The sequence below is a fragment of the Mizuhopecten yessoensis genome, unplaced genomic scaffold (assembly GCF_002113885.1).
Source record: "Mizuhopecten yessoensis strain PY_sf001 unplaced genomic scaffold, ASM211388v2 scaffold9847, whole genome shotgun sequence".
Taxonomy (NCBI): domain Eukaryota; kingdom Metazoa; phylum Mollusca; class Bivalvia; order Pectinida; family Pectinidae; genus Mizuhopecten; species Mizuhopecten yessoensis.
In genome coordinates this window covers 2,827,245-2,840,117 of record NW_018408252.1, presented here as the reverse complement: position 1 = coordinate 2,840,117, position 12,873 = coordinate 2,827,245, and the positions used below count along the sequence as shown (strand labels likewise).

Sequence of the window (12,873 nt, the reverse complement as noted above, 5' to 3'; positions counted from 1 at the left end):
GTGGCCGGGGTTCGATTTCCCGATCGGACGTGAAAAGGTTGGGGTCACCTGCCCTGCCCGACCGCATGGGTCTTCTCCGGGTACTCCGGTTTCCTCCCTTATAAAACCCCCCATGCGCTAACATCCGTGCCAACAAGAGCGAATAATATACATTATGTAAGTTGAAATAACTTGTTTCATAATTGTTGCAAAATAAAAATAAATTATATTTATAATAAAATTGTCTTTAAAGGTTTTTAACGTAGTCATAAAAGAAATTTCCTTTTTGAAGACGGTTGCGTGTGTCATCAATCAGATTCCTGGAAAGCGTTTGCTAAACAAGAAAACACTTACTCGTAAAATATAAAATATGTGTTGCATTAACAATATACAAACATAATATCGCCCATAACATTATTTATAGAATAGCATAATAAATATGTAAGATCTAGCGCTTGGCCTTTCTTTCTGTTAGGGCTTCTTTAGGTATATATATTAGAGATCTGGAATTGTTACGTTGAATACAATATGTATTTCACGAGTAAGGCGAAATACTGATATCGAGTGTCGGGTATTACTGATAATTTCCACGAGTACCAGGTATTATGTCTATAAACAAATCCAAAGGTTTTAGTTAAAAAAGCATAAATTCTTTTTTATGTTTTCACCTGATATAAATATATAATGTATATTATGATGAGGGGTTGGAAGTATTTCGAATATTATATATATATACTACTTCATACCACCTACACAATGAATGATAAATTGGTTGTCGCCGTTTGGCAGCGTGGGAATACTTGAGAAAACGTTGGGAACGACTTAGGAATAACTTTAGATGTATTTTTTCATTGGGTATGACAGGTGACAGGTAAAAGTACGAATGGAGAAACCGTTGTCTAGAATAAAACTGTTTTGAAAATATCTTTCTACACCATACCTAGGTTCAAGGAATTCCTCTGCACAAAATATGTATTTGTGCCCGTTTGTCACTGAGGGTGTCGATGATCATTTGGTATTGATTTGACTATTTATTAATGGAGAAATGCATGAAGTACATATAGTATTATATAGATTATAAACAGTTCATCCCACAGAATTTTCAGGGTTTGTTGCAAAAACATTGTTTTCATGATAATCCCTAAAACACAGTGTGATAATATACAATTCTAAGAGATGAAAGTTTACCAAGCTGACACTATTGTAATAATAATTCAATATATCGCAAAACCTTCGTATTACTGATATATTTAACAAATCCATAACCTTAACATTACCATTCCTCTCATGAAAAACAAGTATATTTTTAGTATGACGAGTCCTTCATCTCCGAGGGATGGTATGCAATCCGTTCACACAATGAATCTTTCAGGTTGATCAGACAAAAAGTTAAAAAAAAAATGTGTTCTTAATCAATAATACAAAATGCAAAAACGTTTTCAAATCCGAAGACAAATATATTGGGGGAGTTGCTTCCCCTTAACTTCAATCAGATACTACCAAACGATACATCAGGTGACACGCATACTGTCTATGTTCGATCCCTGACAGAAATGGATTTGTTTCCAATTAATCCTGATCATAAATGGATCAAAATAGGAAACCTTATTCATATATCAGTCAAAACATATATATGAAAGTTTTGATAGAACATTTTCTTCGGGTATATTACGCAAAGAAAAAATATCAATAGTGTGAATACAAGGTGGTCACAAATTGATGTTCGCTATTTTACTAAAACTCATAATAGACAACACAGAAAAAATACATTTCATTGAAATGATACTGATATTTAAAAAATAACTTTTTTTTTCGGCTGAGTTCTCTCTCTCCCCACCCCGTTTCCTATCCTTGAAATAAATGTCCCTGTCAATCCATATATCATTTCCTCCGTTTAAGCCCTGAACAAATTCTGATACAGTGCACTGTTATACATGTAGTGTTTGAGAGTTTGTTCATAAGAATTGTTTGACAGATGAATTGTGGATTTAGACAGAAACATGGTTTTAGTCAGCGAAAGAGTGGTAGACAAGCTTAAGTGCAAAAATAAATTAAGAACATACAGTCGATACGAAACCTCATTTCATACTTAAGATATATGCTTAAAATGTTTCATGCAGGCGTTCATGAACGCGCCTCATACTATAGGCGTATTAATACAAGCCGTTAATTCCAGTATCTACCATTGGAAAATACCCTGCAATCTAAAACGTAGAAATTAGAAATCGGACAAAAGTGATTCATGGTCACTTTTAAGTATGGAACAATGATACAAAATTCTGTTTTCCATCCATTGATCATAAACGCCAATATCATTTGATATGTACACAGATGCATACATTTGAGTCTATCAGACATATGTAGCATTAGATCTTATGCCCATGATATATCTTAACAAGATATCCCAGAGGGATCTTGGCGCCCACCATTATACCATCTTCATTAGTTCTATATCAGTTCGATCTTTACTCTGATTTATTTTATTGAGTAATGTAAACAGTAAATGTACCTTGAGATAACCATTTGTATATTTCATCAAATCTTAAAAGGAAACATGCACAATTAAGGACCAAGGAAAACCTACCGAACAAATCCTGAGAAATAGTTTAAACAAGCATTCAATGACGAATATCCAAGAAAGCCCCTTGTCAGCCATTTTGTTTATTTAAACCATCCCAAAACTTAACATGCTTAATAAGAGATTAAGAGAAACCAATATATGAAGTTTGAGAAAGATACTCCAAGTACTTCCTGCGAAATAGCGATAACAAACATTCACGGTAGAAATCCAAGATGGCCTCCTATCGACTATTGTGTTTATCCGATCAGCATCAAAATTAAATTTGATCAATTACAGACAAAGGAAAACTTACACATTAAATTTAAGAAAGATCACTCAATATGCACAACTACGGACCAAGGGAAGTTTACAGATCAAATTTGAGAAAGATCCCTCAAGTACTTCCCGAGAAAAAGCGATAACAAATATTCGCTGTAAAAATTAAAGATAGCAGCTTGTCTGCCATTTTTGTTTATTAAATCAGTCTCCAAAGTAAATATGCACAGCTAGGGACAAGAAAAATACACATATGGAATATAAGAGAAAGATCCCTCTGGTACTTTCCTGAGAAATAGCGATAACAAGAATGGTTAAAGGACCATGGACAACAGGAGATTTGAATAGCCCACCATCCAATGATGGTGGGCTAAACAATAATCATATAACAAATGCGAAAATGAAATTAATCAAAATACTTCAAATGATCTAATCACTCGCACAACTGAATACATATCAAGTGAAATTAACTACCACGTCAGCGTTTGATATAGTGCTGAAGGTCAATGTAATGAGGAAGATAAAGTATGTCTTTTCCAACAGTATCGGGGTGAGTGCTTAGCACGTGCCTCAAATCCGCCAGTACGCGCTGTTTATCATCCGGGGACTTTTGTGATATCACAGACATAGTCGAGTAAAGCTCGATGAGGCCATCAACAGAGTACTGGAACATATTACAATGGTATCTCAAATCAGTATTTAAAACATAATACATGTATGCAAAAAGTATCAACAAGGCATAAATTAATATAAAATAAACCAGTGGTGGTTTTGGGATAGAATAGACAAGTAAAGAACAATACGTGTACGTTGTATGTGTAGCGGGGGAATCCCCTATTTTTTCTGTGCATGACGTCATCAGTTTACGCGTTCGGGTATCTACTACACGTACGCCGAACTTGGAAAGCAGGCGCTTCACATAAGTACCAACGTGTAGACATTTTGATGAAATCAATGCTGTTTTGTCTGAGAAAAACACTGATCAAACTAATTTTGAATTTGCCGATTAATGTTAATAAGTATAGGCATTTGAAATGAATGAAATATATCAGAAAAAAAATCTTCTAGAAATGAGAAGTCGCTGAGGCTCCCTCGGTCTCTGAAAAAAAGCACGTATTTAAAACAAAGTTTTATTGAGATTACCAACTAATACACTGTTAACCGTTATTGATATCTTTTGTATTTTAAAATTGATTAATGTATCCAATTTTTTCAAATTTCTCTATATATGTCATTGTGAAATGTACAATATTTCTCCAGGAAAGGGGGACATTGATAATGTTAATCTAGAAGTGTTGGCGGTTCAATTCCAAAGAACAAACTGGTCTCGCTCCAATACATACATGTATGGCAAGTGTGACAATTAGCCAAGAGTGTTACTTTAAAGTAGTACTTTCCTACAGGTAACAAATATAGTTTGGGGTTTTTCATATAATCAATAAACGCAAACATCGCCAAAATTTTCCAGAAACTCTACTCGACACAAATGCGAACGACGGACATGGTAAGTTGTAAGTTCTCCTCTGTATGGCGTTATGGTAAAGGGCGTGAGGGGGTATACGGGGGTCACCATAGGTAGAATTTGCTGGCTTCCGCATTCGTCCATCCAGATTACTCTCCCTGAGAAGTTCAGCATCATGTCGACATCTTTCTTCCGGGGGGGGGGGGGGGAGTACTATTGAAACCAGCTTTTTGATTGGATTAAACTAACCAATGACCTTCGTCCTCTACACGTACACGTACAAGTATTGTTGCTAAATCTCTCTTAAATATGTATCCAAGTGCATGATGGTAAGAGGCGACCAATGTGGCCCCTAGAGAATCAGGGATGGTTTCCTCCTAGTAATCTATTTCGGGGACATTAAAGAAATAAAGATTAAATTACCTTAATGCTGAGCGTTTCACAGGCATTAACAACTGCCATTTTTTTAGGATTTTGGTATGTCCTGGAATAAGAACAGGACCATTGCCTTATTAACCTAGGCAAACGTTAAGCATTGCAGCTAAAAGTGAGGCATGCCAAGCAAGCTAACCAGAGAGAAATCCTGACAGTTGCAATGAGTTAAAAATATATTTTAGTCCTCTTTGTGTCCTCTAGTAGAAGGCACAAACGCAAATCCACAATCCTGCAGGAATAGCTCACATTAATCGCGTCTTACGATCATGCAGTCGGTAACAGCAGGTTTATTCTTTGAATGTGTTTTCCTAGAACTCTTCTACACATGTTGCGAAGAAGTTAAAGCCCAAACATACACAAATCAAATCATATGATCAATAGTGAAACGTTTCACTTCAGAATTGATCATTGCTCGGTGTAGTCAGGACGAAAGTATTTTCTCTTACATTTGCTTTTGTTTCGACAATCAGTAATAAAAGTCTTGGAGGGATCGTGACGCGCACCCTCGTACCATCTTCATTACTTCTATGTCAGTACGACCTTTTCTCTTTTTCTTATCTGTTTGATCGAGTCATGTTAACAGTAAATGTACCTTGAGGTAATTTTCTATCTAAATTGCATACCGCTGTGTATAAAAGACAACCTTCAAAGTGAGTTTGTCGTTTCAAATATATTTACTTGTCAAGTATTTAATGTGGAAGCAATAGAACCAATCATTCCAATATCAGAAAGATCTGTAAAGTACTTCCTGGGAAAAAGTGATGATATTCTTGAAATGTCAAAGACGAAGATGACCGCCTACAACAACTTTTTTTAATCAGTCTCAAATTAATACATGAACCAAGGGGAACCTTTCAATAAAATTTGAGAAATATCTGTCCATCGCTTTTAGCGATAAAAAACAATCAATATCCAAGATGGCTGCCTGGTGGCCACGTTGTTTTTAAGATGAGTCTTAATTTGAAACATGCACAGCTGGGAACTAAGGGAAACCTTCATATGAAAGGAATAGCGATAACAAACCTGAACTGACGAACTCGAAGATGTCCGCCATTTTGTTTATCTGATCAGTCTTAAAAGTGAACATGCACAATGAGAAATCAAGGGGAAACTTCATACTTCCTGAGAAATAGCGATAACAAACATTCAGTCAAAATCAAAGATGGCCACCTGTCGACAATTTTGTTCATCCAATCATACTCAAAAGTTAACATACACAACAAGGGACCAAGAAAAACTTATATAGCAAATTTGCAAAAAATATCCTTCCTGAACAATATCAATAACAAGAATTGTTTAAGAATGCAATTTAAGAAGCCTGATGATGGTTAACTTAAAACCGGTATGTTTCTACATTAACAGTATTGCTCTGAATAATACAACATCAATCGAAAGTAAAACGTTCCATGCACTTATATTTTTACCTGTATTGAGGGGTAGTCGAGTATTTTGCTTTCTTGAAGACCAATGGCGTTACAATTGTTCAGAACATCCTTCCACTTGAAGCTGTCGTAACTGATTTCGTCTGGTATGAACTCCTTCTGAAGGTACGTATCACGTATTATTCGCACCCAGTCCGTCTGTCTGTCTTGGATATTCCATACCAGTACTAGTCAAAATAAGTCCATTTAACAAACATAATGAAAGCATGTAATTCATTAGTATGACAGTCAGATATTTTTGTCCGAAAACAAATCACCGATCATCAACCTATGGACGCAATGTTATCTTGTACAGTCTCTTACAATAAAGGCATTGACGTCATTGCAATTAAGGTATCCGGGGAGAAAGAACATATGTACCCGACAGTCGAGCGTTTGGAATAGTAATGTTAGAAATTCAATCAATGGACGAAATATGAAGAAAACAAAATATCGCTTGTGATTTACTGAACTTATCTGACTATCAATTTCGAATGTAATTTTTCTAAAAAATGTTACGGGTTTTTTTATCCGATACAAAAGGCAGAGTCTAAAACCCTATTTTCAAAAATACCTGAGCTTCAATGTTATTGTGGCATCATTGTATTAAACCTAGCAAGCAAAGGATTAATTTATCACACGGAATTAATGATTCGATTTACGGAAAATACGTTTGGTTTGGTTTGGTTTAGTATTGTTTAACGTCATAGCAAGATGCATACGTGTAGTGTATGCGTGTGTTTTGGGAGGCTGCGATATGTTCGTGTTTGTCTCCTTGTGATCGCGCGGAACTGATGCCGACTTTATAGTGCTACCCCACTGAAATATACTGCCGAAGCCACCCAGCAGGACACCCCACCCGGTCACATTATACTGACACTGGCGAACCAGTCGTCCCACTCCTGAATTGCTGAGCGTTAACCAGGAGTAGAAAATACATAGACATACTCTTGTTTGATTTAATGAAAATAAGCTGTTTTGACCTTTTTTTGAAGGAAGTATATTATTTATTTAACTCAGAAACAAGGGCCACCATTGGAACATATTCTTATCGATTGTAATACTGAAACTATTTATAAATATCGGCTCTGTCTCTAGGCAACACCCATTAGGTTCCGTCACTGCTCTTATTGAAACACATCTTCCATTCATTCAAAATTGATTTAACTTTTCATAAGGATACTACACACCAAATTTGGTTTTAATTGATCTGTTTGTACGGAATCAGAAGGGATTTGAAGATTAAACTATCCCTTCACTTCCCCTTTTGGGCTCTGCCCACAGGGGGACCAAACTCTTCGTTTATACAAAATTGAGTCTCATTTATCCAAAGATACTCTACACAAAATTTGTTTAAAATCAATGAAGGAAAAGGATTTTTAACATTAAGCACAATATTCCCTGCTGACATTTGGAGTATTGGCAATAACTGGAAAGACTTTTTTGAATAAATTCGAGTTGAAAATGTTCTTAACTGTCTGTTAAAATTTTCAATTCAAATTACCCATTCTGCGAGAAAAAAATGGGTCCAACAGCAGATTAAATAGAGTTAGTATAGTCAGACATTTTAACAAAACACAATTTTACCTATATTTCCTTTTGGTTTTAGAACCCGCAACATTTCAGATAATGCTTTTTCATTTGCAAACCAATGGAAAGACTGGGCAGCCACAATCCCCTTCAACAGAAAATGCAAAGTTATTATTTTTCAAACTTTGTTTTTTTATGATCTCAATGAATTTTTTCTATTCGGGCCATTTGAGCCAGTTCTCAAATTTAACCTTTTCAATTTCATGATCAAATGAGACAAGTTACCTCTTGTTGTTTCTTAGTAAAGTTAAAAGTAATGAAATTTAAACATTTTAAAGATGTCCGTACCTCTACAGAATTATCCGGGAGAGGAATGGATTCGGCTGAATGTTGTTTCGCATTGACAGTTGGACAATTCCTTTGGAGAGTGTTGAAGAAATCTGGCATCGGCTCTGAAGCTATAAGTCTTTTCTCCTTACAAAGAAAATAATTTCAAAGGAAATGAAATGATTTATTGGATATCAAATTAAGATGACCAAGACCGATGCATTATTAAAACAAAGTATATAAATGAAATAAAAACGAAAGTTTGTAGCGTTACCGATATATTAATTTTCATCTAAGTGGAAATTGAAACTATAATTATCTTTTGGATAATAACAATGGATAAATAACATAGCGTGTGGATTACTTTTACTGTTAACCTTATATGCCATTATGGTGATTTTGTTCAATATGTTAAAGGTATAATGTATCGTCTATGAAAAGTTTATTTGATACAGTTTCTGTGTAATCAATATATCATTATTTACACTCAATTGATATAAATAGGAAAATCTGATATATTTTACAAGCACTTTCTTCACTGTTGATGTACTTTTCATATTTGCACACTTTCAATTTTCTTTTATTTCTTGTTTGAAGTTTTCATTTCTTGTATATTTTTGATATATTGTTTGCCCTAATGACTCACATTGTCGATGGTTCATAAAAAAATACAAAAACCAAAACAAATCAATCATATGGTGGTCTTATAGATATCAGTAAAAAATAATCCAACTTTCCATTGCGAATTGTATTTTTTATTAATGTAAAAGGCAAACTCTCTATTTTATAATATGCTATGGAATGCAGATGCATATCGTAGTAAGCGATACATGTGCTTTATTCATATGCAAGATGTAAGTGTTATTTTACGTCCTTATGATACCGGCGACATATTGCCTTATTGATGCTCGCAAAACAATTGTGATATTTGTTTGTATATTTCATCAAATATTCATTTCAATAAAGAAGTAAACAACATCTGAAAAACGTGTTGTAATGTGTTCATTTAGTATAGGTATCCATTTTTGATTTGTCACGCCAATGCAAACCTTGGGTAACAATGTTGACAACCGTTTAGTGAGCATTCCTGTACCAGCTCCTAGTTCCAATATATCACAAGCTCGGTCCGAATAACTTTCTTCTTCTAAGAGATATTTGGAAAAAAAATGCATTTTTAGTAAATGGACACAAGTGATTGAAACAAGGGTTTCACAAATATCCTATATTGCTATCTGCCTCTTTTAAAACCGTATCCAGTTGATGTCAATTTATCGTTACTACAATAACAATAACAATCTGTACAATGTTAATCTATCCATGAAAACAAAAATAATTTAAACCAATACTTATATTAAGAGAACGTAAGCTGATAGAAATGAAACAACTATTTCTAGTCATTTGTCATAACAACTGCGAGTTCCGTTTGTTAAACATAATAATTGTAAATCAGGTATAATAATGTTGACAATCACATCCTTGAATATTCGTGGATGAAGCTTCAGCAATCTGTAATACTGATGCGTTCAAATTTTTGTTTTCTTTACAATATTGTGATAACAAAGAATGCATGTTATGGAACATGGTTAATTGTTATATGTGTCAGCAAACACAACACAGGTCTTACATCAAGCATAAATACATAATACCGATTCATAGATGAAGCAAGAGTCATGATCATGCATATTCTAAGATATTTCCTTGGCATGGTTTCATTTTATAAGTTTAATAAGAGCGACAAAATGCATATGCATGCATGACTATGACACACACATAATTCATTAAGAGGGTAAAGATTTATTAAAAAAAATCACTAGAAATACGAAATCAGGAAACATCTATGAAAAAGTTCAATATCAGGAAACAGAACGACAAACAAAGTAAAGACTTAACAACGCCATATGGTATTTATATGAAGTTAACGATTGCATTTAGAAGTAGATACAAGCACAGCTAGACGTTGACAGTAAAATAATATGTACTAGATATGCTTGAAGACATAACATTCTAACCTTTCGTGGTTTCGAAATTTGTAGATAGCATACGAGCGATGCAGGTGACACACTCCTCGGCGTATTCCGGTCTATGCTGATCATACTTGGCTCCCTATAGGAATCAAATGAAACAAAATTTCAGAAAATAGTTTTGATGTCATAATAATTTAAACGTTAATAGAATGTCAAATCACATACAATAAAGGATATGTAGGTCATTTCTTTTTCATATTCCCGATCTTAATCAGATTTAACTTGCTTGTTACAGGGCAACGACAGTTCTTTAAGGCAGCGCAAACGGCTTACCTCTGCCTCAATGTTTACATTACACGATATAATTATCTATATCTAATCGTATTGCCAACTCACTATGGTAGCTAATGTTAGAATAAAACGATATTGTACTGCTGCATGAATATTAATAACGATTTGTTTTAACGCACGTTTTTAATCTGAAAACGGAACTTAATGGTTAAGGTTTTAAGTCGGTAATGCTTTAAACCAAATCAGTTTGCAAAATACTTACATCTGTGAATCCATCCTTCACCAGAGAATGTAGGTTGACGTTAACAGACATGTTTCGTAGTATGAATGATATTGGCCGAGTCCGATCCTCAACTATGGTGAATATGGTCCAGCTAGAGTACAATTCAACTCACTATAGTTATATGTACTGTATATCGCAGGTGTAAAGAAACAATAAGTAAAGGTGCGCATGTCTGAACGACTAGAGTACGACCTTCGAATTTCCTTTAGTGGGACCATAGCAACTAGTTGAAGTCTGTGCGTGCGTTAATATTTGAAAGGAATGCATTGATTGGCTGTTGTTTATTAACCTTTGTAGGCCCATAGGATGTAAGAGCCCTACAGTAGTAAGTCGTTGACGATTGAACTCAGTTATTTTTAGGTTCACGTGTCCTGTATCCTTTTAACCAGCCTGTTTCGTAGTAAGCCTGCTATTTAACGTTCACGTGTCCTACATTCTAACGCTGGCACATCTGTCACAAGAACTAGATATCAAACTCTATCTTTTACGGGTCACGTTTTATACCAGGTAACACTGATATGTTCTATAGTTATATTCTAATTCGCTTCCCTCAAACGAACATAAATTATTTATCATATAAAACTCCAACTCTTTACCGGGAGTTCGTCCGCCTAGCAACGAGGACGTACATATTTATTCAGGTAAAATTACATGGAAATCGGAAAATGGATCCGTAATCCCAGTGCTGTGCGGGAATTGCTGGCCACTTCGTCTTGTCCTTCATGCTCCAAAATAGCTGTACACAAATCAGGTTGTTTCATTCCCCATGTGAAAGGATTGCTGGAAATATAATGTAACAGCCAACCAAAAACTGAACAAGTACGAACAAGAATGGGCGGGTGGGCGAGAAGTCCGGACTGATCAACAGCTAGGCGAACACAGACACCTGTACGTGTCGCTACTGTCCCAAGCATACCTGTCCCACGTGCACTAGTAGCTGCACGTGCGAGACAAGACACGGACATCCCGTCCACTCGTTTACATAACAATGATAAATATATTTATATTCTAATTCGCTTCCCTCAAACGAACATAAATTATTTATCATATAAAACTCCAACTCTTTACCGGGAGTTCGTCCGCCTAGCAACGAGGACGTACAGAAAACAAAGAACGGGCAAAATCAGATTAATAAATTTAATTAATTTAACAAATCGTTTCGAGACAACAATGATGCAACATCATTACAAAATAACATTACAACCCTAGATTTTTTGATACTGATAGCTTAGACTCAAGCTTGTCCTTAACGTAACCATCTTTAGCGGTTTCTGATCTCCAGCGACCATGAGCTTAAAATAATCGATCGGGTACTCCCGCGTTAGCAGCCTGCCATTTCCTGTACCGTCTGAGATAAAGAGAACTAGTAGAAGCTGCTCTTGATTTAAGCACAAAATCGTGAAGATCAGAAGCCAAGTGGCGCAGACTAACATCTTGTATAGAAAGACGTTCTTTCCAAATACCAACAGAGAACATATCTGTACCTGTAAACAGTACAAACAAAAACTCGATAGAGAAAATGCATTTAAAATATCATTTGAATGTTCAAACAGAAAGAGAAAAATGACTATATTAACAGGTACAACAATAGACATATATATATCTAGATGAAATGTTTTCAATAATACTGATGCCGGAATACGTACAATGTCGCTATATAAACATCTGTACACCATAGGCCAAGTGACCTTTACAATGACATTCGGTACATGATGTAGCTTACGTATAGACCACGTGGTCTCTATTATACATGTAAATGATACCAAAAACATCTGTTTTGCCAAGTGGCAATATACAATTAGGTCAAGTGGCCTTATATAATGTTGCGAAAACTTACATGATGTCAAAACATCTCTTTTAGCCAAGTGGCGATATACAATTAGGCCAAGTGGCCTTATATACAAATGTAATGCTACGAAAACCTCAAGTCGGTCTCAGTCAAGTAATAACAATGAATTGCACTAAAACACACGTGACATTGAAATGTACGCATGACTTAACATATTTACAACTCAGTCTCACGCATGTGTGAGTAAGTGGGCGTGTATTACATCAGCCAATCGAAGTCCGTAAGCTGAATGCGCACTCGCATAACATGTAAATAAAACCACGTGGCGCTCATTGTAAACATTCGAAACGCACAACTAACACTTGTCCTCGAAATTCTGGTGACCCGAATAAGGATTTGTGCTGCCCTTGCACAAAAATACGGTCTGCCTCAGTGAAAACTAAGATATCACTAACACAAGTTGCTGTCGCTAAGTTATTTCCAAAAAGTAAGGGCCAGAACGGGGCCGAGATCCACTTAGGCAAAATCAGAGTACCAGAAGCGCGAGACTCAATCA

The 12,873-nt window shown here is 35.4% G+C and overlaps 1 protein-coding gene across 1 annotated transcript; it reads right to left on the bottom strand.

Annotated features, from left to right (window-relative positions):
* Positions 1-3,293: 3,293 nt before the first annotated feature.
* Positions 3,294-10,653, bottom strand: LOC110458870 (uncharacterized methyltransferase-like C25B8.10). Its single transcript, XM_021510827.1, has 7 exons — positions 10,508-10,653; positions 10,000-10,093; positions 9,040-9,134; positions 8,012-8,137; positions 7,721-7,811; positions 6,137-6,321; positions 3,294-3,479 (listed from the first exon to the last, which is right to left on the bottom strand). Exons 1-7 carry the CDS (start codon positions 10,556-10,558, stop codon positions 3,294-3,296), a joined length of 828 nt encoding a protein of 275 aa, XP_021366502.1. The 5' UTR covers positions 10,559-10,653.
* Positions 10,654-12,873: the final 2,220 nt, after the last annotated feature.